Consider the following 24727-nt stretch of genomic DNA (forward strand, 5'->3'; position numbering starts at 1 on the left):
AGCCGTGCAAGGCAGCCCCCAAATGCGTTAATTGCCACGGCCATTTCCCATCCGGACATGAGAATTGCCCTGCCCGACCTTTGGTGGTAAATGGGAAGTTTGAACGACCTTCACAGCGTAAACTTAAGGGGATTCGCAGAATCGGACGTGCCAACCGTGCCGCGATTATCAACGACCGGGCCGAAACGGCCCGCCGAGAGCCAGCACCTGCAATCCCGGTCCTAAGCACCTTATCGCAGCATTCGCAAACCTCGAGCTCCCGATCGAGCATTTCAAACAAAAGAGCGCGGCCATGCGAGGCGGCAGGGGCGGACATCCGTAACTTCCTGCAGGTTGAACAGGAACGCGTGCACGACGAAATCGTTTGGGCAGCCGAAATGGAGGAGGACGCAGCGGCTGCCGAACCTTGCCCCGCTAATGGGATAGACTTGGAAGCAACCCGTCGATTAATATGACGAAATACTCGCTCGGCAATATGCAGCGGGAATGCCTCGACGTAGTTTGGGCCAACGTAGGTAAAAGGATGGGTGTGCATCTGAGCCTATTGGAGTTGTGCCACCAGAGAAAGGTGGACCTGGTTAACGTTCAAGAGCCATGGTGCGGGCTAAATACGACTACACAAACGCACCCGGGCTATGATATTTTTGCGCCAGTGGACGAATGGCACGCCAACACTTACGAAGCCATGACTGGGCTCCGGCCCCGGGTGCTCACCTACGTCAAGAAGGGGGCAGCCCTAAGGGCCGCACAACGACGGCTACCGCAGGGCCAAAATACGCGGGACGTACTCTGGCTCGAAATTAACGGAATACTGTTTGTTAACGTATATAGGGCTCCGGGCACTGAAGCCGCGCTGGAAATGGTATGCAATACTGTGCCAAATGGACCCACGGTGCTAGGCGGCGATTTTAACGTAGCGGCTGCTGCATACCAGCCGGGCCGCGCAAACGCACGCGGAGGGGACCAACTGACGGCATGGGCGCAAGCCCAGGGGATGAGTTTCACAGGAAATATCGGCGTGCCCACCCACCGCGACGGGGGTTTACTGGATATGGTCTTTTCCAACCTCCCCAGCACAATAACTGTGGTTGACAGCAGTCTTTACACAGGCTCCGACCACGAATCCCTTTATACCACGCTGCGGACGCGCGGCGCCCCCCGCCCGGAGGCGATCAACGTTTCGGTTAGGGACGACCGGTTACCAAAGTTCGCGGAGCTACTTGCTTTTGGCATGCAAGATATGCCGGACCCGGGATCCGCGGCCGATGGCTACGCATTGGACGCGTGGGTAGCTGAATTTACAACTTTATGGGAGCAAGTGACGTGGGTCGTGGGTACGCCGGCGGGAAAAAGGGACAGCTCGGCTCCCTGGTGGACCGAAAACTGCCAGCGGCTCTGGTCCGAATTCCAGCGGGTTAAACGGAGCGCTGTAAATAGGGCAGACGCCTCTACCGAGGAAAAAGCCTATACGAAAGGGGTGCGGGCCGCGAAGCGGGAGTACTGGAGGCACCGGATCGACCAACTGCGCGACGATAAGGATTTGTGGAACATGGTGGGCTGGCTGGGAGCCGGACCACGCCTCCGGTCCCCGCCGCTGGTTATTAACGGCGAGCAAGTGAGCGAGCCTTTAGCAAAAGCGGAAGCACTGCAACGGGAGGTGCTTGGCCGATTTTCGGCGGAGGATGACCTGCAGGGAGACCCCTTGGAGGCCTGGTCGGCGGACGAGGCTAAAATCCCTTGGGACACCCAGGTTAGTGCGAAAGAGGCGGAGCGCTCCTGCATTGGGGTTACGAGCACGTCCCCGGGCATCGACGGAATAACCGTCCGGCTACTAAAAGCCGGATGGGCTTCGTTGGCCGAGCCGGTGCGCAGGCTCTACCAACGTTGCCTGGAACTCGGACATTTCCCAGCGCCTTGGAAGAAGGCCGAAGTCGCGATGCTACCGAAAACGGGGAAGAAAGACCGGAGCAGCGTTCGATCCTGGCGGCCTATAGCCCTCCTCTCCTGCATCGGAAAAGGCCTCGAGAGGCTCGTTGCACGCCGGATAGCTTGGGCCATACACGACAACGGGCTCCTTAGCTGCACCCACGGCGGTGCCCTACCCAAACGATCGGCGACGGATCTGGTTTGTGCCCTCGCCCACGATATCGAGCAGGCTCTAGCTCGCGGGGAGGAAGTCACCCTTGTCGCATGCGACGTCCAAGGCGCCTTCGACGCCCTCCTCCATAGGCGATTAATACGGAAAATGCGGAGCCTCGGGTTTAGTAAAATGCTCCTCAGGTTCGTGATTAACTTTTTAAGCGGCCGCCAGGCCCGAGTCCGGCTGGAGGGTACGACCACGGGCTTTAGGCGGCTTGAGTGCGGCACCCCGCAAGGGTCTCCCCTTTCCCCGATCCTATATATGCTATATTTGGCGTATCTCGTCAAAAACGGTACGAAGTGGCGGTTGGCATACGCAGACGACGTGCTTACATGGAAATCGTCACCCTCGTTGGAGGAAAACGTACGTTGGCTGGAAGATAAACTCCGGGATATGCACGAAATTGCGGCGGAAGAGAAGATCCATTTTGCAGCGGAAAAGACAGAGGTGATCCATATCACTAAGAAAAGGCACGGTCGCAACCCGGAAATCCGGATTAATGGTAGAACGGTTACCCCGGTCCAACTACCGGGCGGTCGACGCGGACAAAGCGCCTCCGGGGCCGAGCGCTACCCGGGCATGCGTTGGCTTGGTTTTTGGTTCAGCCGACGGCTAGACGGGCGCCGCCACGTGGCCGAAAGGGCTGCCAAAGCAATGGCGGTCGCTGCTCACCTCAAAGGCTTTGGGGCAGTAAAATACGGACCGCCTGCGGCTGCACTTCGCAAGGCAGCGGTGGCATGCGTGGGTTCCTCGGCCACCTACGCAGCCGAGGCATGGTACAACCCAGCGCACAGGCAAAGAGGACTCCTTAAAGCACTGAACAAACCGCTGGTTTTAGCGGCACGGGCAATCCTCCCGGCGTATAAAACCACCCCCTCGTCCACTGTTCTCAGGGAAGCAGGATTACCCTCGGCCCGCGTCGCGCTGGCCTACACCCGCCTGAAATACGGCGCCCGACTAAGGCTCGCGGACAAGGGGCACCCCCTTGTCAGCCGCCTGCGTGAAACACCTCGTGCCCGCAACTCGGGCCATTCGGCCACAACCCTGCAAACGGCTGCACAACTTCTCCCGCGGATCCGGAGACTAGAGTTGCGCGCACCTCGCAATGCCCCGGATTCTCGCACTGACCCCACCGGAGGAGTCCCGAAAGAGGAAGCGGCCCGCCGCTTTATCGAATGGCTGGACATGGTATCACCTGACGATATCGTGGTATATACGGATGGTTCGGAAAAACACGAAAACAACTGCGTCCAAATAGGGTACGGATGGGCCGCTTTTAGGGCGGGCCTGGAATTTGCCGCAGGCTCCGCATTTATTACGCCGGAAAGCCACGTTTTCGACGCCGAGGCGATTGGCGCCCTAAGAGGGCTACAGGCGGCAGCCAAGGCCCAGCCAGGCGCCCGGATTTGGATTTGTGTGGACAGCACCTCGGTTATTTGGGGTCTTAGAGGCGACGCGCCGCGTTCGTCCCAATGGGCCTTTCTGGAGTTCCATGACCTTGTCGATCTACTCCGAAAACAAGGTACCGAGGTTCGGGTCCGTTGGTGCCCTGGGCACCAGGGAATCCCGGGAAACGACCGGGCTGACGAGCTGGCCAAGGCCGGCTCCGCCGGACCGCCGGACCCAGACCCGAGGGCTCAGCAAACCACGTATAACGGTGCCGGCACGGTCCTCAGAGCCATTCTTTCGAACATAGAGAAGGACTGGTGGCGTAAAGAACTCTGTGAACGGTCCCCCGCATATAGGGAATGGAAATTCCAATACATACCGAGAAAGGAGCCCGAGGAACTGCGTTTGCCAAGACCCCTACTGGGCCATTATTTGGCCATGAGGACCGGCCACGGCGATTTCAAAGCCTACCATGACCGTTTCAACCACCAGGATGCAAACACCTCGCGTGCCTGGTGCTGGAAGCGGACCTCCCCTGAACACCCGGTGCACTGCCGCTTTTCGCGGGCGGTGTGGAGAAACTGGCCGTGGCCTGATAACGAGCGGCCGGTCGGGCCGCCAGACCGCGCCCAACGCCGCAAATTCTTCCAGATAAGCCTCGGGCAACCGAAAAGCTTTGAGGCGTTTTCGATAGCCACCAACTACTTCAGCGCCCGCCCCAGAGCGGCCCGCCAGCGCCCCGCGCGCCACGAACGCACTTTACGCCTAGGGACACCGATCGTAAGCGACTCGAACTCTGACGAGAAATAGATTTATTGCCTTTTCACCCACACCTCACGGCACAAGCCGTCAGACGAACCCTCCGTACACCTTAGGCACGGGGTCGCGTCAGTGAACTAACCCCCTAAGCAGGACCGGGCCCGAACCCGGTCAGGCACGATCCGCCTCTGCCCTCCTTGCTTTCCCTCTGTGTAAATAAAGAAGATAGAACGCGCGCCGAGATACCCCTCGGGAGGTTGCTAACGGCCGGCTAACAAACCGGGCCGAGCCCGGCGTTAACTAATACTACTACTACTACTACTACCATCAATCTGCCACAAAGTATTGTTTGCCGTCAATCCTACGATGTACCATGCATGACCGCATTTCTCACTGGATCGACAGACTGCCAGTGACGGCTGAAAAAGACGTCAAGCGCAAGCGTTGCGAGTACCCGCAAACTCGATCAATCGATCTGCCGACGCCGCCCGCAACCCAAATCTGCCGTTTTACTGGCGATGTGCCGCCTAGTCCAATTATAAACACACCACCGACGAAGCGACAGCGAAATTTTCCGAGCCACCAAACCGAAGTCGAGGAGGTCGAACAGACACCCCGTCCTACCGTCGCCGCTCTCCGCGGCAATGTCTCCCTCAGTTACTCTACATCATCGAGGGCAACGAGCAAGCGCAGCAGTAGCCCCCGCAAAAGGCAGGCAGAATTGGAGGTGGAGCTCGAAGAAGCTATTCAGGTGCGGTCACTGGCTAACGGCAGACTACCGGATGAGCTGTTCTCGCTTGTGTCTGAGCTCGAAAAAGCTGCAAGCGGTGATACACCAGTGCTGCACGCGTCACTCAAGCAGGAGCTAAAATACGCGGAAGAGAAGGCAAAGGAGAGGCGTGCGTTGGGGTATCGCATACCTGACTCCGCATTTACAAGCGGAGAAGAAGATACGACGGGAGATTTGATCACCGACGTCCCCGCCTCTAGTGTCTGCGAGGTGCTTCTCGCCGCTTTACGCTGTCAAGAACGCAAACATGACGAAAATGGGTGGAATCAGGCTGTACATTACCGGCTGCTACGCCTGGCGCTTCCAACCGATGGATTTGTCGACTTCGAGCCGTGGTATGGCCGTTTCCCTTATTGTTCGCCCAACTTAATTTTGTTGCTGACATTTTGCGCCGCCAATACTGCCTAGCACAACCGCAAGAATTACTCCCGAAATCCTCCCGAGGTCTTCTTCATCGGGAAAAAAGGTCGATTACTGTTTTATAATTAACGGTGCGTCTGTTTTCGATCAGCCAGCCATGGAGGCGGCCAACAGGACTGGCGCATGGAAGACACCGGCACAAATTATTGAGACACTGCGTCGCAGGACGCCCGGAACATCCATCAATCATACCGACTTTGGCCCGCTGAACAAATGGCCCATCGCCATTAGCGTCGAAACGAAGAGACCCGGCGAGTCGGGCGAGAAGGCCGAGCTGCAGGTGGGGGTCTGGCAGGCCGCACAGTGGAGGTTGCTCGAATGGCAGCGGCAGGAGCAACAGAATAAACTACAAATTCCACGGCATTCACAACGATCGCTGGCCGCTATGGACATGGAAGACGAGATAGGTGAAGGGGAGGCGGGGGTCCGCGTCCTGAGCCAAGATATTGCTGCCGTTACCGCACCTAGCCAGATCTCAATACCTCCTTCGGTTACACCTGATTTAGCTTTTCTCCCGGCACTTATTATCGTCGGCCATAATTGGAAGTTCGCAGCCACAACGCGGGAGGATTGCGATGGCGGCCGGACAGTACTGTGGACAGAATCTACGATTGGTAGCACCAGCAACCTGTTTGGTATTTACCGGATTATCTGGTGTGTCCGCCGGCTGGCAAGGTATGTCAAGGAGAGACATTGGCCTTGGTACGCTGAGCACGTCCTAGGCCTGTGTCTGAATGCGGAGAAAGACCAAATATGACAGAAATGGCAAGTGATGACGAGAGATTAACTTATGTGGAGTTTTGCTGTGCCAAGAATAATGGCGACAAGGCAGCCCCCAAATACCCTCCTTGTTGGAGGTCTGTGGCTGTATTGAAAGTCGTTGAGAGATCCTCTGTGCAAAGCGCCTCCACATCGCCTTGAATGACGCCTAGTTCCCGGCATGTTTTTTTTTGGGAAACGATGGGCAGTACGAACCAGTACAGGCATGCACGGGCTCAAGCATGCTGAACCCCTGTTTTAAAGTCAGTTACTCTGCTCCGTATTCCCATGCTTAAAGTACATATATTGATCACCTTGCGTTCGAATATAGCCTGAGAAGTTATGGAAAAACATATGCTAGTTAATTCCCAGACTCATCTAATTCCAGCCCATCCTTCCGAGAGGAAAATCAAGATGGCCACCTGGATTTGTGAGGAATTGGGCCATGTTTTTGAGGAGAAACAGGATAAATGAGCGGCATGCTGGGGCGTTATATTTGGGATTAAAACCTTCCTTTCATTGCAGGCCGACCACCACGATCCACGCTGCTGAAACTCGACCAGGTAATATAGCGATTTTGGCAAAGTGATGCCAAATTCCATATACGGACAAAGTAACCGAAATGAGAAGGAAGCGAACTGATGGTGGAATAATCCAGAGTGTCAGGATTGTGGTGCAAGTGGCACCGGGCGGGTTGTCACAATTGTTAGAATCGCAACCTCGGACGTCTTGTCCGTATGCTGAAATTGAACTGCTATAATGTCGATGGCGGGGAACGCTGGTAATTTGGACCAGAGCCTCGGGATTGTAATAAGCTCAGTGATGACAAATTGTATGGTAATGACGGAAAAAAATTGTCGTGATGGGCCAGGAAGGCAAAACTCGGCGGCACAATTCAGGTTGGTCATTTAGTCCGGACGTTGCGAAGCTTGGCACCTATGGGACTGGCAATGAGGAAGTGGGGATGTATGGCGAAGCCAAGGACATGGGGAATTAAAGTGGATCAAAACGTTAGACGTTGTACAGCACCATGGGGCACGCTGTGTGACCAACACACTTTAAAACCAGCTGCTTGACGCAGCCGTGTAACCAGATGGTTTTTGCAAACATGGCATGTGCTTTTGTGTAAATTAACACGGCAAGCACAAAAGATTATGTACAATAAATGTTTATCTCGGTACCCAATCTACGTTGTGCATTGAGCGCATTGTTCCATAATGCGGAGAAAATGCAAGGTTCGTGGCTGCCTCAGGCAAAGAATAGTATAACATTGAAAACAATCCTCGAGTCTCCTACTGTGACCAAAGTTTTTATCGATGTACGCAACGATTCGGATGCCCTACATGCCGAGCACTTTAACAAATAGATGATAACTGTCGAGTTTATAGGCGCAGTCTGGTTAGGCTGGGTATGTGAATGCCGTCACACACGAAGCGCTGAGCAGCTCGGCCGACCGCTCAGAAAGACGGCTGATCCGCAAATCCGAGTCATCTACCAGCATCGGAAGGCCTTGCTTTGGCTTCGCTTCGCTGCTCAATTGGACTGATTACTCCACTTCTGGAGCGTTAGTGACACAATTTGGAGCCTGGAATACATGTGTTGCACATAACCGCCACGTTCTAAAAGGTTAGTTAAGAACAAGTTTACCAAACCGATCGTCCTCGTCAGCCTTTTTCCTCATTCAACAACCTTTGCATGTTTTCTCAGAACAACAACTAGCTTAGCAAACGCCACATTTGCGAACACAGAAGTCTAGATACGATACCGCGTTGCAAGGCGAGAGGAAATTGAACAGTCCCTCGTTCCGGTACTAGTAAGACCGTCCCAGAAAGCGCGAAACATGCTCTTCTCCCACTGAGAATTGCTCAAAATTTCACAACCACGAATTCATCCGCCCAATCACAGTTCCAGCTGATACAGCCATGGCTCCTCCTACGACCTGGACCAGTCCAAACACAGTCGCTGCCCCGTAACCTCCCATCGCTGCACTCTGACAAGTGACGAAGAGCGAAGGCGCAACCACGCTGCCTAAACCACTTTGCGGGGGGGAATGGCGCAGTGGTTAAGCGCCATGGCTGTTACTTGAGTAACGTAGGTTCGAATCCTGCTCCCTCCACCTCCTCCCCGCTTACCGTGGCAAGAATAACCCGGCTGGCTATCGACAACAACCACCCGCCTGTGCCGTCGAGCCCACACTTGTTGGGAACTTCGTCTCCATGGTTACAAACGACCGACAGCTCCGCTGTTTGGACATAGGCCCCTCTCGATGAAGAGCCGTCAACTGCCGTCAGACGAATCCTCCGTGCGCCTGAAGGCACGGGGTCGCGTCAGTGAACAAACCTGTAAGCAGGACCGGGCACGAACCCGGTCAGGCTCGATTCGCTTCTATGCCCTTGTTTTCCGCTGTGTAAATAGAGAAAATAGAAAGCGCGCCGAGATACCCCTCGGGAGGTTGCTAACGGCCGGCTAATAAGCCGGGCCGAGCCCGGCGTTAAATAATACTACTACTACTACTACTACTAAACCACTTTGCGCAGCAGCCACAATACTACCTATGGACCAAAAAAAGACTTTCGTCAACCGAGATTCGGGGTTTTCCACTTACTTTGTTTATCCCCATTTCGAAAGGTCTTGCCCCAATACCCAAACTCACCTGCAATAGGTCTCGACGCGCTAAAACCAACCGCGCCCAACGCTGGGAGCGTAAGTACAGCCGGTGCAGCAACCATAGCGATTCCTGATATCCCCAAGATTACCGCAGCTGCTTTGCCGTAGTTTGTGGGAATGTCTTGAGCTATCTGGGTTGCGGCATCGGGAATGTTTTCGCCGACTTTCTCGGCGAGAAATTTGGCACCATCGACTGCCTCACTTGACAGCTTGACGGCTTGGCCTACCAATCTTGGAATGAGTTTGGCAGCTTTTTCGGCTATTTCCATCAAGATGTCGCATGCGATGTTCATGGCGGCCTTCAAGGCTTTGGCTGTGGGCTTGAGGGTCAGTTGAGCAAGCGTGGTGGTGTTCTGGAAAAAGTGCATCTGAAGTCGTTTTCCCAAAGGGTAGGTTTCCACATGAAGTCCCGTACTGAGCGCTTTGCGATCGGGCCTAAAATTTAGCTTGTTACACTGGCGTGCATAATAGTTACATGCAAGTGGCCCATCGGCAAGTGAGCCTTGATGCGCAACATTCCAAACCGCCCCAACACGGAAGATTTTCTTTTTAATATGTTAGATGTCCAAATTGACACACGGTTGACGACCGGTAAAAGCCCAAAAGCTCTATAATGGGAGAGGCCGGTCTACTTGTAACCTATATTTCTTCGCCATCACATATTTCAACCAATCCCATCCTTATAAGTTAGATATAGTTTCACCTCCAGGGTTTTATTTGTTTATTGAAATTTTGATTTATCGCTTTAATATACTTAGAATAATACAATATATACTAAATATACCGCACTTAATTTATAATAAACCTAACTATTATCTGTGGTAAACTTTCACCTTTAAGGGGTGGGGCTTAATGTATCATAATATTATATGCTCTTTTAATAAAAGGTGAAATAAAAAAGTATTACAAAAGTCGGTAAAGCCCAAAAACTCTACACCAACGGCAATTGTACGGGGGGATAAAATTTTACCCTTAACGTGGATGTACAGTACCCTGGCCACTTTTCCTATACCACACCATTCCTAACTCCAATTGCAACGTCTACATTGCTTATTTTACCTCAATACAGTCGGAAATATATATATCAAACACTTCTGCATCTTCCTAATGTGAGGATCAGGCCCCTAGACCTACCCTCAGAATCACGACTCGGCTCCACGCCGAGCCAGGGATCGAACAAAGGGTCCACTAACTCCGGATTTAAGCGCGTCTCTCCAGCGCATCGTTGATTGTAATTTCTCTCTTCTCTTCAGTTTAAAATTTTCGTTAATAGCGCCTAATACACTGAGATTCTCCAATGTATGCCTGGCCGTGACACAATTGATTAAAACGGCGTTATTATAATCAAATAATAAATTAAATGAATAATAAAATGGGTTAACGAAATTATTTAAATTTATCACTTTTAAAAACGGGCGTTTAACTTTACAATTCCGATAATAGAAGCTTTTGGCCGGTTTCGGAAAAGAAAGAAATAATTATAACTTTGGCCACCGGAATAACGGCACCGAAAATTTAATTACGCGTCGTTAATCTGTTAAATTGGCGGAAAACCTCAAAGCGCTTATACCTCTTATAGCGGAAATTATACTTATTTTGGCCGGGGGAAAATCATTATAAATTTAACATAATAGTTTACGCGCTGGCTTTAACATTTTGATATTTGTTGGATATATTTTCTTGCAGAGTTTATTGTATATTTCAAAAATAATTGCAAATGTGCCACTATATATTAAACTTCTCTCTTAATCGAGTCTAAGCGATAAAGGCCCAAGGCTAAGGACCTATTATTTATGGATGGTATAATTCTTTTGGAAGCCGGTTTTACATGGCGGATTCGCGGACGACTTAAACCGAGCGTGACGGGGGATAAGTGTCACGAAAGCGATCCCAGAGAGACAAGGCTGCAATATAGGGGCGATTCTATTCGAAGATCTAAAGCTAAGTGTAAAGGAAGAAGAAAGGCACGCAGTGCCAATCGCGTGCACGCGCCTCAGCGAACAAATAACAAACTCGCCCTGGCGCCTTGTCACGTGAGGTGGAGCTAGTCACGGTTGGCAGTCGCCCAGGCACCACTCCGTAACAGTTCTCAAGTAAGTATTGAGGTTAACTGGAGTTTGATTGCTGCTAAACAATCCTAAAATCAAATCTATCTATATGGTAATGAGCGTGACTTATATAGACTATGTCCCAAATGTGATCTCCTTAATTTCACTAGATTAGTGAGATTACTTTCCCTGATTTGTTGTGATTTCAAAAGATTATTGAGATCACTTCCTTGGCAATCACGGTGTTACGTGACTCCGTCCTTATGTAATCCTGTCCTTGTCGGTCGGTGTTTTCTCCCAGTCGTGTGTCGTTAGGAGGGGTGTGACCCCGCCTGGCCTCACTGGTACTGGCGCAACTGTCTGGTCGTAACACTTTTTTCAAATATTAGGACAACCAAAAACGGCAGCGCATGCCGTGGCACAATTCGCCATGTCTCGAACAGTAATATTAGAGAATTTAAGCGTCCCATAAATACCCCCAGCTACACAAATTCTCAAACATGCCCAATAATCCTCGTTTCGGCGTTCAAGTTTCCGACTTGAAAGTTTCGTATTGCATTTAACGATGTGATCAGGGTTTCTAGTAGAAGAATCCTGGATTTGGGCGGCGATAACACCAGTTGTAAGGAATAAAATTGGAATAGGTGAAAAGCGCATTTTAATAATGTTAAATTGGAATCTAATGGGGTGAAATGTAATGTAGAAAATACAAATATAAAATGACAACTAGCGGCTGTGAGGCAAATAGTAAAATATAGAGATGGAAAGAACCAATGTTAATGTTGTCGATGGTTTGTTGGAGCCACGACGGCTAATATATATATATATATATATATATATATATATATATATATTTGCACGTGGGATTTAATATGCTGTGTAAAAGAGTATAAAGTATAATTAATCCAATTATAAACTGCTTCTGGATTTTTATTAAAACTATTACCATTTCGGAATTAATGTGTTTATTAATTAACATGGTATAAAAAATGTAAATTACTCTGTCCTCCAAATATAAATTTAAAGTTAGTCAAATTACTGCATTGTATATAAAAAAGCAAATAATAACTTTCAAAAAATTATTTAAACCATTGTGCTTTAAATAGTACAGGTGTTACGTGTGAGGATCAGGCCCCTAGACCTACCCTCAGAATCACGACTCGGCTCCACGCCGAGCCAGGGATCGAACAAAGGGTCCACTAACTCCGGATTTAAGCGCGTCTCTTGAGCGCGTCGTCGATTGTAATTTCTCTCTTCTCTTCAGTTTAGAATTTTCGTCGATAGCGCCTAATACACTGAGGTTCTCCAATGTATGCCTGGCCGTGACATTACGAAAGTGATCCTAATAAAATAAGGCTGCAATATAGGGGCGATTTTATTCGAAAATCTAAAGCTAAATGTAAAAAAATCTCGCAATGCTAATCGCGTGCACGCGCCTAGATAAATAAATAATAACGAACCTTAGCATTTTGTTACGTGGGGTGAAATTACCGTTGGCAATCGTTTAGGCACGCCACTCCGTAATAACGGGTTTTTATATTGGGGAGGTATTTTAATGTAACCCTACATTTAAACGGAAATTAAAAAGCCCCACCAGGCATTTCCCTAAACTATTTTATATTTTAATTATAACCAGACTATAAATTTCCAATTTGTTTAAATTTGTTACGGAGTGGCGTGCCTAAACGACTGCCAACCGTAACTTTACCCCAGCAACAAAGTGCTAAAGTTTATTAGTTATTATTTATTTATTTAGGCGCGTGCACGCGATTGGCACTGCGCGGTTTTCTTTTTTTTGACATTTAGCTTTAGATTTTCGAATAAAATCGCCCCTATATTGCAGCCTTGTTTCATTGGGATCGCTTTCGTGACACCCGTACTACCTAAAGCACAATAGTTTAAATTTATATTTGGAGGACCTAAAGGTTAGGGGTCGCGTCAGGAAACCAACCCTACGCAGGACCGGTCAGGCACGATTCGCCTATCTCTCTTATCTTCCGCTGCGTAAACGCTGTGTAGATAGAGAAGGTAAAACGCGCGCTGAGATACTCCTCGGGAGGTTGCTAACGGCGGGCTAACAAACCGGGCCGAGCCCAACGTTAATCAATACTATTATTACGATTACCAGTACTAATATCAATACCGTAACCGAGGTGTTTGATAAAGTTAATACTATCCCTGCCAAGGGAGGGGGAGAGGGGAGCATGCGGTAAAGCAATGCCGCTTTATTCTTAATGCGCTGTAGCCTGAAAATATCAACATTCATGCTACGTTTAATATATTTCCATTTAGTGTGGGAGACGAATAAAAGGTTTCCACGATAGCAAGATAATTTACGCGCATGAAGGTTGTTTCCCATTTAGGAGCGGATATACATTAAAATATTTATCAACAACCGTACAACGCATTATCTTAAAATAATCACTTTACGTAAGTCCATTATACAGCCCGCAAAACAATAATATTTATTATAGTAAACCATTTAACTTTCTTTGTTTATTTTCCTTTCACGTCCGCCATTTAAAAAAAGAACAAGTTAAAGCAAATAATAATAGTTGGCTTTATATTATACTTTGAGGTCGGTTAAAGTGCAAATGCGAAGTGTTTTCTATAACGTTGGGTACCGCTTGTCACGAAAGCGATCCCAGAGAGACAAGGCTGCAATATAGGGGCGATTCTATTCGAAGATCTAAAGCTAAGTGTAAAGGAAGAAGAAAGGCACGCAGTGCCAATCGCGTGCACGCGCCTCAGCGAACAAATAACAAACTCGCCCTGGCGCCTTGTCACGTGAGGTTGAGCTAGTCACGGTTGGCAGTCGCCCAGGCACGCCACTCCGTAACACCCACTTCGATGTCGGAGGGTATATAAGAGGACAGAGCAAAGTCCTCCCACCAATACATTATCGTCAAATTGCGTACAACGTTCCATTTTTAGTGCATTTAGCGTTTTTAGCACCTATTAGTAACCACGCCGCACCTAGGTTGCCACCTATAACTATCCCCTGTTAGCAACCACTATATTAACAGGTTTAATTATGGAGCGCGCGATTATAAGTGAGCCTTGAAACTCAGGTTTTTCAAATTTCAAACTATCCAAAGTGCCCTGCGTAATAAGCAGTGCGTTTCCGCTATACATATTGCGGGGGTTTCGTGCGCGGGCCGGGCCTCAAGTACCTAAGCCGGTGCGCTACCGGCTCTAGCATTTAGGGGCTAGCCCACTAACAATAAGACCTTTTACCAAGGACTACTGCCACGGATTATTAGGTGGCTAGGTAGTTGAGGTCTTCCAATAATTTCCGTTCTGCAACCTTCGTAATGAAGCCTCACTGTGTAAGTTACACCCCCATATTCAAAATCGAAGTCCCATTGAGAACAGCTTGCTGGGATATCAATGTTTTTATAGGCTCTCGGTCCTGTGCCGTCCGAGTTGTAAATTCCAACGTCACATCTTTTGGCTGAAGCGACATGGGCCTGGAGAAAAGCCAAGGCCGCAGAAATGAAAATGTTCTTGTACATTTTAGTGGTTTTCTAACCAATGAAGTTAATTCTCTATATATTAGTACAGAAGATGGAAGGAGGGGGAGACGTACTTGGAAAAGAAAGATAAAAACTTGGTTTGTTAGATTTTTACTTATTAATAGAAAGGAGGTTTTGTTTTGCATACTTATCGGGGCAAGTCCGTTTAATTTATAACTAATTGATAGTTATTTGGTAGGTTTTCTTTTCCGGAGTAAATATTATCCAAATATCCCGCATCACTGCAAAAGTTTAGCAAGTGGAATATTTTTTTTACATAATGCGATATTTTAGATTAATCATTATTTTAATTGCATAGGTAATATTTATGGAATTTAACGCTGTAAAAGTTTGATAAAACTTAGGATAAATATTGTCACGGCCAGGCATACATTGGAGAATCTCAGTGTATTAGGCGCTATTAACGAAAATTCTAAACTGAAGAGAAGAGAGAAATTACAATCGACGACGCGCTCAAGAGACGCGCTTAAATCCGGAGTTAGTGGACCCTTTGTTCGATCCCTGGCTCGGCGTGGAGCCGAGTCGTGATTCTGAGGGTAGGTCTAGGGGCCTGATCCTCACACGTAACACCTGTACTATTTAAAGCACAATGGTTTAAATAATTTTTTGAAAGTTATTATTTGCTTTTTTATATACAATGCAGTAATTTGACTAACTTTAAATTTATATTTGGAGGACAGAGTAATTTACATTTTTTATACCATGTTAATTAATAAACACATTAATTCCGAAATGGTAATAGTTTTAATAAAAATCCAGAAGCAGTTTATAATTGGATTAATTATACTTTATACTCTTTTACACAGCATATTAAATCCCACGTGCAAATATATATATATATATATATATATATATATATATATATATATTAGCCGTCGTGGCTCCAACAAACCATCGACAACATTAACATTGGTTCTTTCCATCTCTATATTTTACTATTTGCCTCACAGCCGCTAGTTGTCATTTTATATTTGTATTTTCTACATTACATTTCACCCCATTAGATTCCAATTTAACATTATTAAAATGCGCTTTTCACCTATTCCAATTTTATTCCTTACAACTGGTGTTATCGCCGCCCAAATCCAGGATTCTTCTACTAGAAACCCTGATCACATCGTTAAATGCAATACGAAACTTTCAAGTCGGAAACTTGAACGCCGAAACGAGGATTATTGGGCATGTTTGAGAATTTGTGTAGCTGGGGGTATTTATGGGACGCTTAAATTCTCTAATATTACTGTTCGAGACATGGCGAATTGTGCCACGGCATGCGCTGCCGTTTTTGGTTGTCCTAATATTTGAAAAAAGTGTTACGACCAGACAGTTGCGCCAGTACCAGTGAGGCCAGGCGGGGTCACACCCCTCCTAACGACACACGACTGGGAGAAAACACCGACCGACAAGGACAGGATTACATAAGGACGGAGTCACGTAACACCGTGATTGCCAAGGAAGTGATCTCAATAATCTTTTGAAATCACAACAAATCAGGGAAAGTAATCTCACTAATCTAGTGAAATTAAGGAGATCACATTTGGGACATAGTCTATATAAGTCACGCTCATTACCATATAGATAGATTTGATTTTAGGATTGTTTAGCAGCAATCAAACTCCAGTTAACCTCAATACTTACTTGAGAACTGTTACGGAGTGGTGCCTGGGCGACTGCCAACCGTGACTAGCTCCACCTCACGTGACAAGGCGCCAGGGCGAGTTTGTTATTTGTTCGCTGAGGCGCGTGCACGCGATTGGCACTGCGTGCCTTTCTTCTTCCTTTACACTTAGCTTTAGATCTTCGAATAGAATCGCCCCTATATTGCAGCCTTGTCTCTCTGGGATCGCTTTCGTGACACTTATCCCCCGTCACGCTCGGTTTAAGTCGTCCGCGAATCCGCCATGTAAAACCGGCTTCCAAAAGAATTATACCATCCATAAATAATAGGTCCTTAGCCTTGGGCCTTTATCGCTTAGACTCGATTAAGAGAGAAGTTTAATATATAGTGGCACATTTGCAATTATTTTTGAAATATACAATAAACTCTGCAAGAAAATATATCCAACAAATATCAAAATGTTAAAGCCAGCGCGTAAACTATTATGTTAAATTTATAATGATTTTCCCCCGGCCAAAATAAGTATAATTTCCGCTATAAGAGGTATAAGCGCTTTGAGGTTTTCCGCCAATTTAACAGATTAACGACGCGTAATTAAATTTTCGGTGCCGTTATTCCGGTGGCCAAAGTTATAATTATTTCTTTCTTTTCCGAAACCGGCCAAAAGCTTCTATTATCGGAATTGTAAAGTTAAACGCCCGTTTTTAAAAGTGATAAATTTAAATAATTTCGTTAACCCATTTTATTATTCATTTAATTTATTATTTGATTATAATAACGCCGTTTTAATCAATTGTGTCACGGCCAGGCATACATTGGAGAATCTCAGTGTATTAGGCGCTATTAACGAAAATTTTAAACTGAAGAGAAGAGAGAAATTACAATCAACGATGCGCTGGAGAGACGCGCTTAAATCCGGAGTTAGTGGACCCTTTGTTCGATCCCTGGCTCGGCGTGGAGCCGAGTCGTGATTCTGAGGGTAGGTCTAGGGGCCTGATCCTCACATTAGGAAGATGCAGAAGTGTTTGATATATATATTTCCGACTGTATTGAGGTAAAATAAGCAATGTAGACGTTGCAATTGGAGTTAGGAATGGTGTGGTATAGGAAAAGTGGCCAGGGTACTGTACATCCACGTTAAGGGTAAAATTTTATCCCCCCGTACAATTGCCGTTGGTGTAGAGTTTTTGGGCTTTACCGACTTTTGTAATACTTTTTTATTTCACCTTTTATTAAAAGAGCATATAATATTATGATACATTAAGCCCCACCCCTTAAAGGTGAAAGTTTACCACAGATAATAGTTAGGTTTATTATAAATTAAGTGCGGTATATTTAGTATATATTGTATTATTCTAAGTATATTAAAGCGATAAATCAAAATTTCAATAAACAAATAAAACCCTGGAGGTGAAACTATATCTAACTTATAAGGATGGGATTGGTTGAAATATGTGATGGCGAAGAAATATAGGTTACAAGTAGACCGGCCTCTCCCATTATAGAGCTTTTGGGCTTTTACCGGTCGTCAACCGTGTGTCAATTTGGACATCTAACATATTAAAAAGAAAATCTTCCGTGTTGGGGCGGTTTGGAATGTTGCGCATCAAGGCTCACTTGCCGATGGGCCACTTGCATGTAACTATTATGCACGCCAGTGTAACAAGCTAAATTTTAGGCCCGATCGCAAAGCGCTCAGTACGGGACTTCATGTGGAAACCTACCCTTTGGGAAAACGACTTCAGATGCACTTTTTCCAGAACACCACCACGCTTGCTCAACTGACCCTCAAGCCCACAGCCAAAGCCTTGAAGGCCGCCATGAACATCGCATGCGACATCTTGATGGAAATAGCCGAAAAAGCTGCCAAACTCATTCCAAGATTGGTAGGCCAAGCCGTCAAGCTGTCAAGTGAGGCAGTCGATGGTGCCAAATTTCTCGCCGAGAAAGTCGGCGAAAACATTCCCGATGCCGCAACCCAGATAGCTCAAGACATTCCCACAAACTACGGCAAAGCAGCTGCGGTAATCTTGGGGATATCAGGAATCGCTATGGTTGCTGCACCGGCTGTACTTACGCTCCCAGCGTTGGGCGCGGTTGGTTTTAGCGCGTCGAGACCTATTGCAGGTGAGTTTGGGTATTGGGGCAAGACCTTTCGAAATGGGGATAAACAAAGTAAGTGGAAAACCCCGAATCTCGGTTGACGAAAGTCTTTTTTTGGTCCATAGGTAGTATTGTGGCTGCTGCGCAAAGTGGTTTAGTAGTAGTAGTAGTAGTAGTATTATTTAACGCCGGGCTCGGCCCGGCTTATTAGCCGGCCGTTAGCAACCTCCCGAGGGGTATCTCGGCGCGCTTTCTATTTTCTCTATTTACACAGCGGAAAACAAGGGCATAGAAGCGAATCGAGCCTGACCGGGTTCGTGCCCGGTCCTGCTTACAGGTTTGTTCACTGACGCGACCCCGTGCCTTCAGGCGCACGGAGGATTCGTCTGACGGCAGTTGACGGCTCTTCATCGAGAGGGGCCTATGTCCAAACAGCGGAGCTGTCGGTCGTTTGTAACCATGGAGACGAAGTTCCCAACAAGTGTGGGCTCGACGGCACAGGCGGGTGGTTGTTGTCGATAGCCAGCCGGGTTATTCTTGCCACGGTAAGCGGGGAGGAGGTGGAGGGAGCAGGATTCGAACCTACGTTACTCAAGTAACAGCCATGGCGCTTAACCACTGCGCCATTCCCCCCCGCAAAGTGGTTTAGGCAGCGTGGTTGCGCCTTCGCTCTTCGTCACTTGTCAGAGTGCAGCGATGGGAGGTTACGGGGCAGCGACTGTGTTTGGACTGGTCCAGGTCGTAGGAGGAGCCATGGCTGTATCAGCTGGAACTGTGATTGGGCGGATGAATTCGTGGTTGTGAAATTTTGAGCAATTCTCAGTGGGAGAAGAGCATGTTTCGCGCTTTCTGGGACGGTCTTACTAGTACCGGAACGAGGGACTGTTCAATTTCCTCTCGCCTTGCAACGCGGTATCGTATCTAGACTTCTGTGTTCGCAAATGTGGCGTTTGCTAAGCTAGTTGTTGTTCTGAGAAAACATGCAAAGGTTGTTGAATGAGGAAAAAGGCTGACGAGGACGATCGGTTTGGTAAACTTGTTCTTAACTAACCTTTTAGAACGTGGCGGTTATGTGCAACACATGTATTCCAGGCTCCAAATTGTGTCACTAACGCTCCAGAAGTGGAGTAATCAGTCCAATTGAGCAGCGAAGCGAAGCCAAAGCAAGGCCTTCCGATGCTGGTAGATGACTCGGATTTGCGGATCAGCCGTCTTTCTGAGCGGTCGGCCGAGCTGCTCAGCGCTTCGTGTGTGACGGCATTCACATACCCAGCCTAACCAGACTGCGCCTATAAACTCGACAGTTATCATCTATTTGTTAAAGTGCTCGGCATGTAGGGCATCCGAATCGTTGCGTACATCGATAAAAACTTTGGTCACAGTAGGAGACTCGAGGATTGTTTTCAATGTTATACTATTCTTTGCCTGAGGCAGCCACGAACCTTGCATTTTCTCCGCATTATGGAACAATGCGCTCAATGCACAACGTAGATTGGGTACCGAGATAAACATTTATTGTACATAATCTTTTGTGCTTGCCGTGTTAATTTACACAAAAGCACATGCCATGTTTGCAAAAACCATCTGGTTACACGGCTGCGTCAAGCAGCTGGTTTTAAAGTGTGTTGGTCACACAGCGTGCCCCATGGTGCTGTACAACGTCTAACGTTTTGATCCACTTTAATTCCCCATGTCCTTGGCTTCGCCATACATCCCCACTTCCTCATTGCCAGTCCCATAGGTGCCAAGCTTCGCAACGTCCGGACTAAATGACCAACCTGAATTGTGCCGCCGAGTTTTGCCTTCCTGGCCCATCACGACAATTTTTTTCCGTCATTACCATACAATTTGTCATCACTGAGCTTATTACAATCCCGAGGCTCTGGTCCAAATTACCAGCGTTCCCCGCCATCGACATTATAGCAGTTCAATTTCAGCATACGGACAAGACGTCCGAGGTTGCGATTCTAACAATTGTGACAACCCGCCCGGTGCCACTTGCACCACAATCCTGACACTCTGGATTATTCCACCATCAGTTCGCTTCCTTCTCATTTCGGTTACTTTGTCCGTATATGGAATTTGGCATCACTTTGCCAAAATCGCTATATTACCTGGTCGAGTTTCAGCAGCGTGGATCGTGGTGGTCGGCCTGCAATGAAAGGAAGGTTTTAATCCCAAATATAACGCCCCAGCATGCCGCTTATTTATCCTGTTTCTCCTCAAAAACATGGCCCAATTCCTCACAAATCCAGGTGGCCATCTTGATTTTCCTCTCGGAAGGATGGGCTGGAATTAGATGAGTCTGGGAATTAACTAGCATATGTTTTTCCATAACTTCTCAGGCTATATTCGAACGCAAGGTGATCAATATATGTACTTTAAGCATGGGAATACGGAGCAGAGTAACTGACTTTAAAACAGGGGTTCAGCATGCTTGAGCCCGTGCATACCTGTACTGGTTCGTACTGCCCATCGTTTCCCAAAAAAAACATGCCGGGAACTAGGCGTCATTCAAGGCGATGTGGAGGCGCTTTGCACAGAGGATCTCTCAACGACTTTCAATACAGCCACAGACCTCCAACAAGGAGGGTATTTGGGGGCTGCCTTGTCGCCATTATTCTTGGCACAGCAAAACTCCACATAAGTTAATCTCTCGTCATCACTTGCCATTTCTGTCATATTTGGTCTTTCTCCGCATTCAGACACAGGCCTAGGACGTGCTCAGCGTACCAAGGCCAATGTCTCTCCTTGACATACCTTGCCAGCCGGCGGACACACCAGATAATCCGGTAAATACCAAACAGGTTGCTGGTGCTACCAATCGTAGATTCTGTCCACAGTACTGTCCGGCCGCCATCGCAATCCTCCCGCGTTGTGGCTGCGAACTTCCAATTATGGCCGACGATAATAAGTGCCGGGAGAAAAGCTAAATCAGGTGTAACCGAAGGAGGTATTGAGATCTGGCTAGGTGCGGTAACGGCAGCAATATCTTGGCTCAGGACGCGGACCCCCGCCTCCCCTTCACCTATCTCGTCTTCCATGTCCATAGCGGCCAGCGATCGTTGTGAATGCCGTGGAATTTGTAGTTTATTCTGTTGCTCCTGCCGCTGCCATTCGAGCAACCTCCACTGTGCGGCCTGCCAGACCCCCACCTGCAGCTCGGCCTTCTCGCCCGACTCGCCGGGTCTCTTCGTTTCGACGCTAATGGCGATGGGCCATTTGTTCAGCGGGCCAAAGTCGGTATGATTGATGGATGTTCCGGGCGTCCTGCGACGCAGTGTCTCAATAATTTGTGCCGGTGTCTTCCATGCGCCAGTCCTGTTGGCCGCCTCCATGGCTGGCTGATCGAAAACAGACGCACCGTTAATTATAAAACAGTAATCGACCTTTTTTCCCGATGAAGAAAACCTCGGGAGGATTTCGGGAGTAATTCTTGCGGTTGTGCTAGGCAGTATTGGCGGCGCAAAATGTCAGCAACAAAATTAAGTTGGGCGAACAATAAGGGAAACGGCCATACCACGGCTCGAAGTCGACAAATCCATCGGTTGGAAGCGCCAGGCGTAGCAGCCGGTAATGTACAGCCTGATTCCACCCATTTTCGTCATGTTTGCGTTCTTGACAGCGTAAAGCGGCGAGAAGCACCTCGCAGACTCTAGAGGCGGGGACGTCGGTGATCAAATCTCCCGTCGTATCTTCTTCTCCGCTTGTAAATGCGGAGTCAGGTATGCGATACCCCAACGCACGCCTCTCCTTTGCCTTCTCTTCCGCGTATTTTAGCTCCTGCTTAAGTGACGCGTGCAGCACTGGTGTATCACCGCTTGCAGCTTTTTCGAGCTCAGACACAAGCGAGAACAGCTCATCCGGTAGTCTGCCGTTAGCCAGTGACCGCACCTGAATAGCTTCTTCGAGCTCCACCTCCAATTCTGCCTGCCTTTTGCGGGGGCTACTGCTGCGCTTGCTCGTTGCCCTCGATGATGTAGAGTAACTGAGGGAGACATTGCCGCGGAGAGCGGCGACGGTAGGACGGGGTGTCTGTTCGACCTCCTCGACTTCGGTTTGGTGGCTCGGAAAATTTCGCTGTCGCTTCGTCGGTGGTGTGTTTATAATTGGACTAGGCGGCACATCGCCAGTAAAACGGCAGATTTGGGTTGCGGGCGGCGTCGGCAGATCGATTGATCGAGTTTGCGGGTACTCGCAACGCTTGCGCTTGACGTCTTTTTCAGCCGTCACTGGCAGTCTGTCGATCCAGTGAGAAATGCGGTCATGCATGGTACATCGTAGGATTGACGGCAAACAATACTTTGTGGCAGATTGATGGTAGTAGTAGTAGTAGTAGTATTAGTTAACGCCGGGCTCGGCCCGGTTTGTTAGCCGGCCGTTAGCAACCTCCCGAGGGGTATCTCGGCGCGCGTTCTATCTTCTTTATTTACACAGAGGGAAAGCAAGGAGGGCAGAGGCGGATCGTGCCTGACCGGGTTCGGGCCCGGTCCTGCTTAGGGGGTTAGTTCACTGACGCGACCCCGTGCCTAAGGTGTACGGAGGGTTCGTCTGACGGCTTGTGCCGTGAGGTGTGGGTGAAAAGGCAATAAATCTATTTCTCGTCAGAGTTCGAGTCGCTTACGATCGGTGTCCCTAGGCGTAAAGTGCGTTCGTGGCGCGCGGGGCGCTGGCGGGCCGCTCTGGGGCGGGCGCTGAAGTAGTTGGTGGCTATCGAAAACGCCTCAAAGCTTTTCGGTTGCCCGAGGCTTGTCTGGAAGAATTTGCGGCGTTGGGCGCGGTCTGGCGGCCCGACCGGCCGCTCGTTATCAGGCCACGGCCAGTTTCTCCACACCGCCCGCGAAAAGCGGCAGTGCACCGGGTGTTCAGGGGAGGTCCGCTTCCAGCACCAGGCACGCGAGGTGTTTGCATCCTGGTGGTTGAAACGGTCATGGTAGGCTTTGAAATCGCCGTGGCCGGTCCTCATGGCCAAATAATGGCCCAGTAGGGGTCTTGGCAAACGCAGTTCCTCGGGCTCCTTTCTCGGTATGTATTGGAATTTCCATTCCCTATATGCGGGGGACCGTTCACAGAGTTCTTTACGCCACCAGTCCTTCTCTATGTTCGAAAGAATGGCTCTGAGGACCGTGCCGGCACCGTTATACGTGGTTTGCTGAGCCCTCGGGTCTGGGTCCGGCGGTCCGGCGGAGCCGGCCTTGGCCAGCTCGTCAGCCCGGTCGTTTCCCGGGATTCCCTGGTGCCCAGGGCACCAACGGACCCGAACCTCGGTACCTTGTTTTCGGAGTAGATCGACAAGGTCATGGAACTCCAGAAAGGCCCATTGGGACGAACGCGGCGCGTCGCCTCTAAGACCCCAAATAACCGAGGTGCTGTCCACACAAATCCAAATCCGGGCGCCTGGCTGGGCCTTGGCTGCCGCCTGTAGCCCTCTTAGGGCGCCAATCGCCTCGGCGTCGAAAACGTGGCTTTCCGGCGTAATAAATGCGGAGCCTGCGGCAAATTCCAGGCCCGCCCTAAAAGCGGCCCATCCGTACCCTATTTGGACGCAGTTGTTTTCGTGTTTTTCCGAACCATCCGTATATACCACGATATCGTCAGGTGATACCATGTCCAGCCATTCGATAAAGCGGCGGGCCGCTTCCTCTTTCGGGACTCCTCCGGTGGGGTCAGTGCGAGAATCCGGGGCATTGCGAGGTGCGCGCAACTCTAGTCTCCGGATCCGCGGGAGAAGTTGTGCAGCCGTTTGCAGGGTTGTGGCCGAATGGCCCGAGTTGCGGGCACGAGGTGTTTCACGCAGGCGGCTGACAAGGGGGTGCCCCTTGTCCGCGAGCCTTAGTCGGGCGCCGTATTTCAGGCGGGTGTAGGCCAGCGCGACGCGGGCCGAGGGTAATCCTGCTTCCCTGAGAACAGTGGACGAGGGGGTGGTTTTATACGCCGGGAGGATTGCCCGTGCCGCTAAAACCAGCGGTTTGTTCAGTGCTTTAAGGAGTCCTCTTTGCCTGTGCGCTGGGTTGTACCATGCCTCGGCTGCGTAGGTGGCCGAGGAACCCACGCATGCCACCGCTGCCTTGCGAAGTGCAGCCGCAGGCGGTCCGTATTTTACTGCCCCAAAGCCTTTGAGGTGAGCAGCGACCGCCATTGCTTTGGCAGCCCTTTCGGCCACGTGGCGGCGCCCGTCTAGCCGTCGGCTGAACCAAAAACCAAGCCAACGCATGCCCGGGTAGCGCTCGGCCCCGGAGGCGCTTTGTCCGCGTCGACCGCCCGGTAGTTGGACCGGGGTAACCGTTCTACCATTAATCCGGATTTCCGGGTTGCGACCGTGCCTTTTCTTAGTGATATGGATCACCTCTGTCTTTTCCGCTGCAAAATGGATCTTCTCTTCCGCCGCAATTTCGTGCATATCCCGGAGTTTATCTTCCAGCCAACGTACGTTTTCCTCCAACGAGGGTGACGATTTCCATGTAAGCACGTCGTCTGCGTATGCCAACCGCCACTTCG

General features: G+C 49.2%; 5 protein-coding genes and 2 pseudogenes across 7 annotated transcripts; 4 read left to right on the forward strand and 3 right to left on the reverse strand.

Annotated features, from left to right (window-relative positions):
* Positions 1-4661: 4661 nt before the first annotated feature.
* Positions 4662-5312, forward strand: MGG_15962 (uncharacterized protein; the record flags this gene model as incomplete). The annotated part of the gene is made up of 1 exon (XM_003715789.1): positions 4662-5312. A coding segment is annotated over one exon (651 nt), but the record flags the coding sequence as incomplete, so codon positions are not given.
* A 283-nt stretch (positions 5313-5595) lies between these two features.
* Positions 5596-6419, forward strand: MGG_15963 (uncharacterized protein; the record flags this gene model as incomplete). The annotated part of the gene is made up of 2 exons (XM_003715790.1): positions 5596-6173; positions 6269-6419. 2 exons carry the CDS (start codon positions 5596-5598, stop codon positions 6417-6419), a joined length of 729 nt encoding a protein of 242 aa, XP_003715838.1.
* Positions 6420-8301: 1882 nt separating this feature from the next.
* MGG_20045 lies at positions 8302-8373 on the forward strand (annotated as a pseudogene). The gene has a single exon. The product of its transcript is annotated as a tRNA-OTHER (tRNA).
* Positions 8336-9292, reverse strand: MGG_12488 (uncharacterized protein; the record flags this gene model as incomplete). The annotated part of the gene is made up of 2 exons (XM_003715791.1): positions 8336-8565; positions 8863-9292. The coding sequence occupies 2 exons, from the start codon at positions 9290-9292 to the stop codon at positions 8336-8338; spliced, it is 660 nt and encodes a 219-aa protein (XP_003715839.1).
* A 2491-nt stretch (positions 9293-11783) lies between these two features.
* MGG_15964 (uncharacterized protein) lies at positions 11784-12440 on the reverse strand (the record flags this gene model as incomplete). The annotated part of the gene is made up of 3 exons (XM_003715792.1): positions 11784-11911; positions 12118-12230; positions 12433-12440. The coding sequence occupies 3 exons, from the start codon at positions 12438-12440 to the stop codon at positions 11784-11786; spliced, it is 249 nt and encodes an 82-aa protein (XP_003715840.1).
* Positions 12441-17871: 5431 nt separating this feature from the next.
* MGG_08246 (uncharacterized protein) lies at positions 17872-18866 on the forward strand (the record flags this gene model as incomplete). Its single annotated transcript, XM_003715793.1, has 2 exons — positions 17872-18301; positions 18599-18866. The coding sequence occupies 2 exons, from the start codon at positions 17872-17874 to the stop codon at positions 18826-18828; spliced, it is 660 nt and encodes a 219-aa protein (XP_003715841.1). The 3' UTR covers positions 18829-18866.
* Positions 18791-18862, reverse strand: MGG_20046 (annotated as a pseudogene). The gene has a single exon. The product of its transcript is annotated as a tRNA-OTHER (tRNA).
* Positions 18867-24727: the final 5861 nt, after the last annotated feature.

Source organism: Pyricularia oryzae, chromosome 2 (assembly GCF_000002495.2).
Source record: "Pyricularia oryzae 70-15 chromosome 2, whole genome shotgun sequence".
Lineage (NCBI taxonomy): Eukaryota > Fungi > Ascomycota > Sordariomycetes > Magnaporthales > Pyriculariaceae > Pyricularia > Pyricularia oryzae.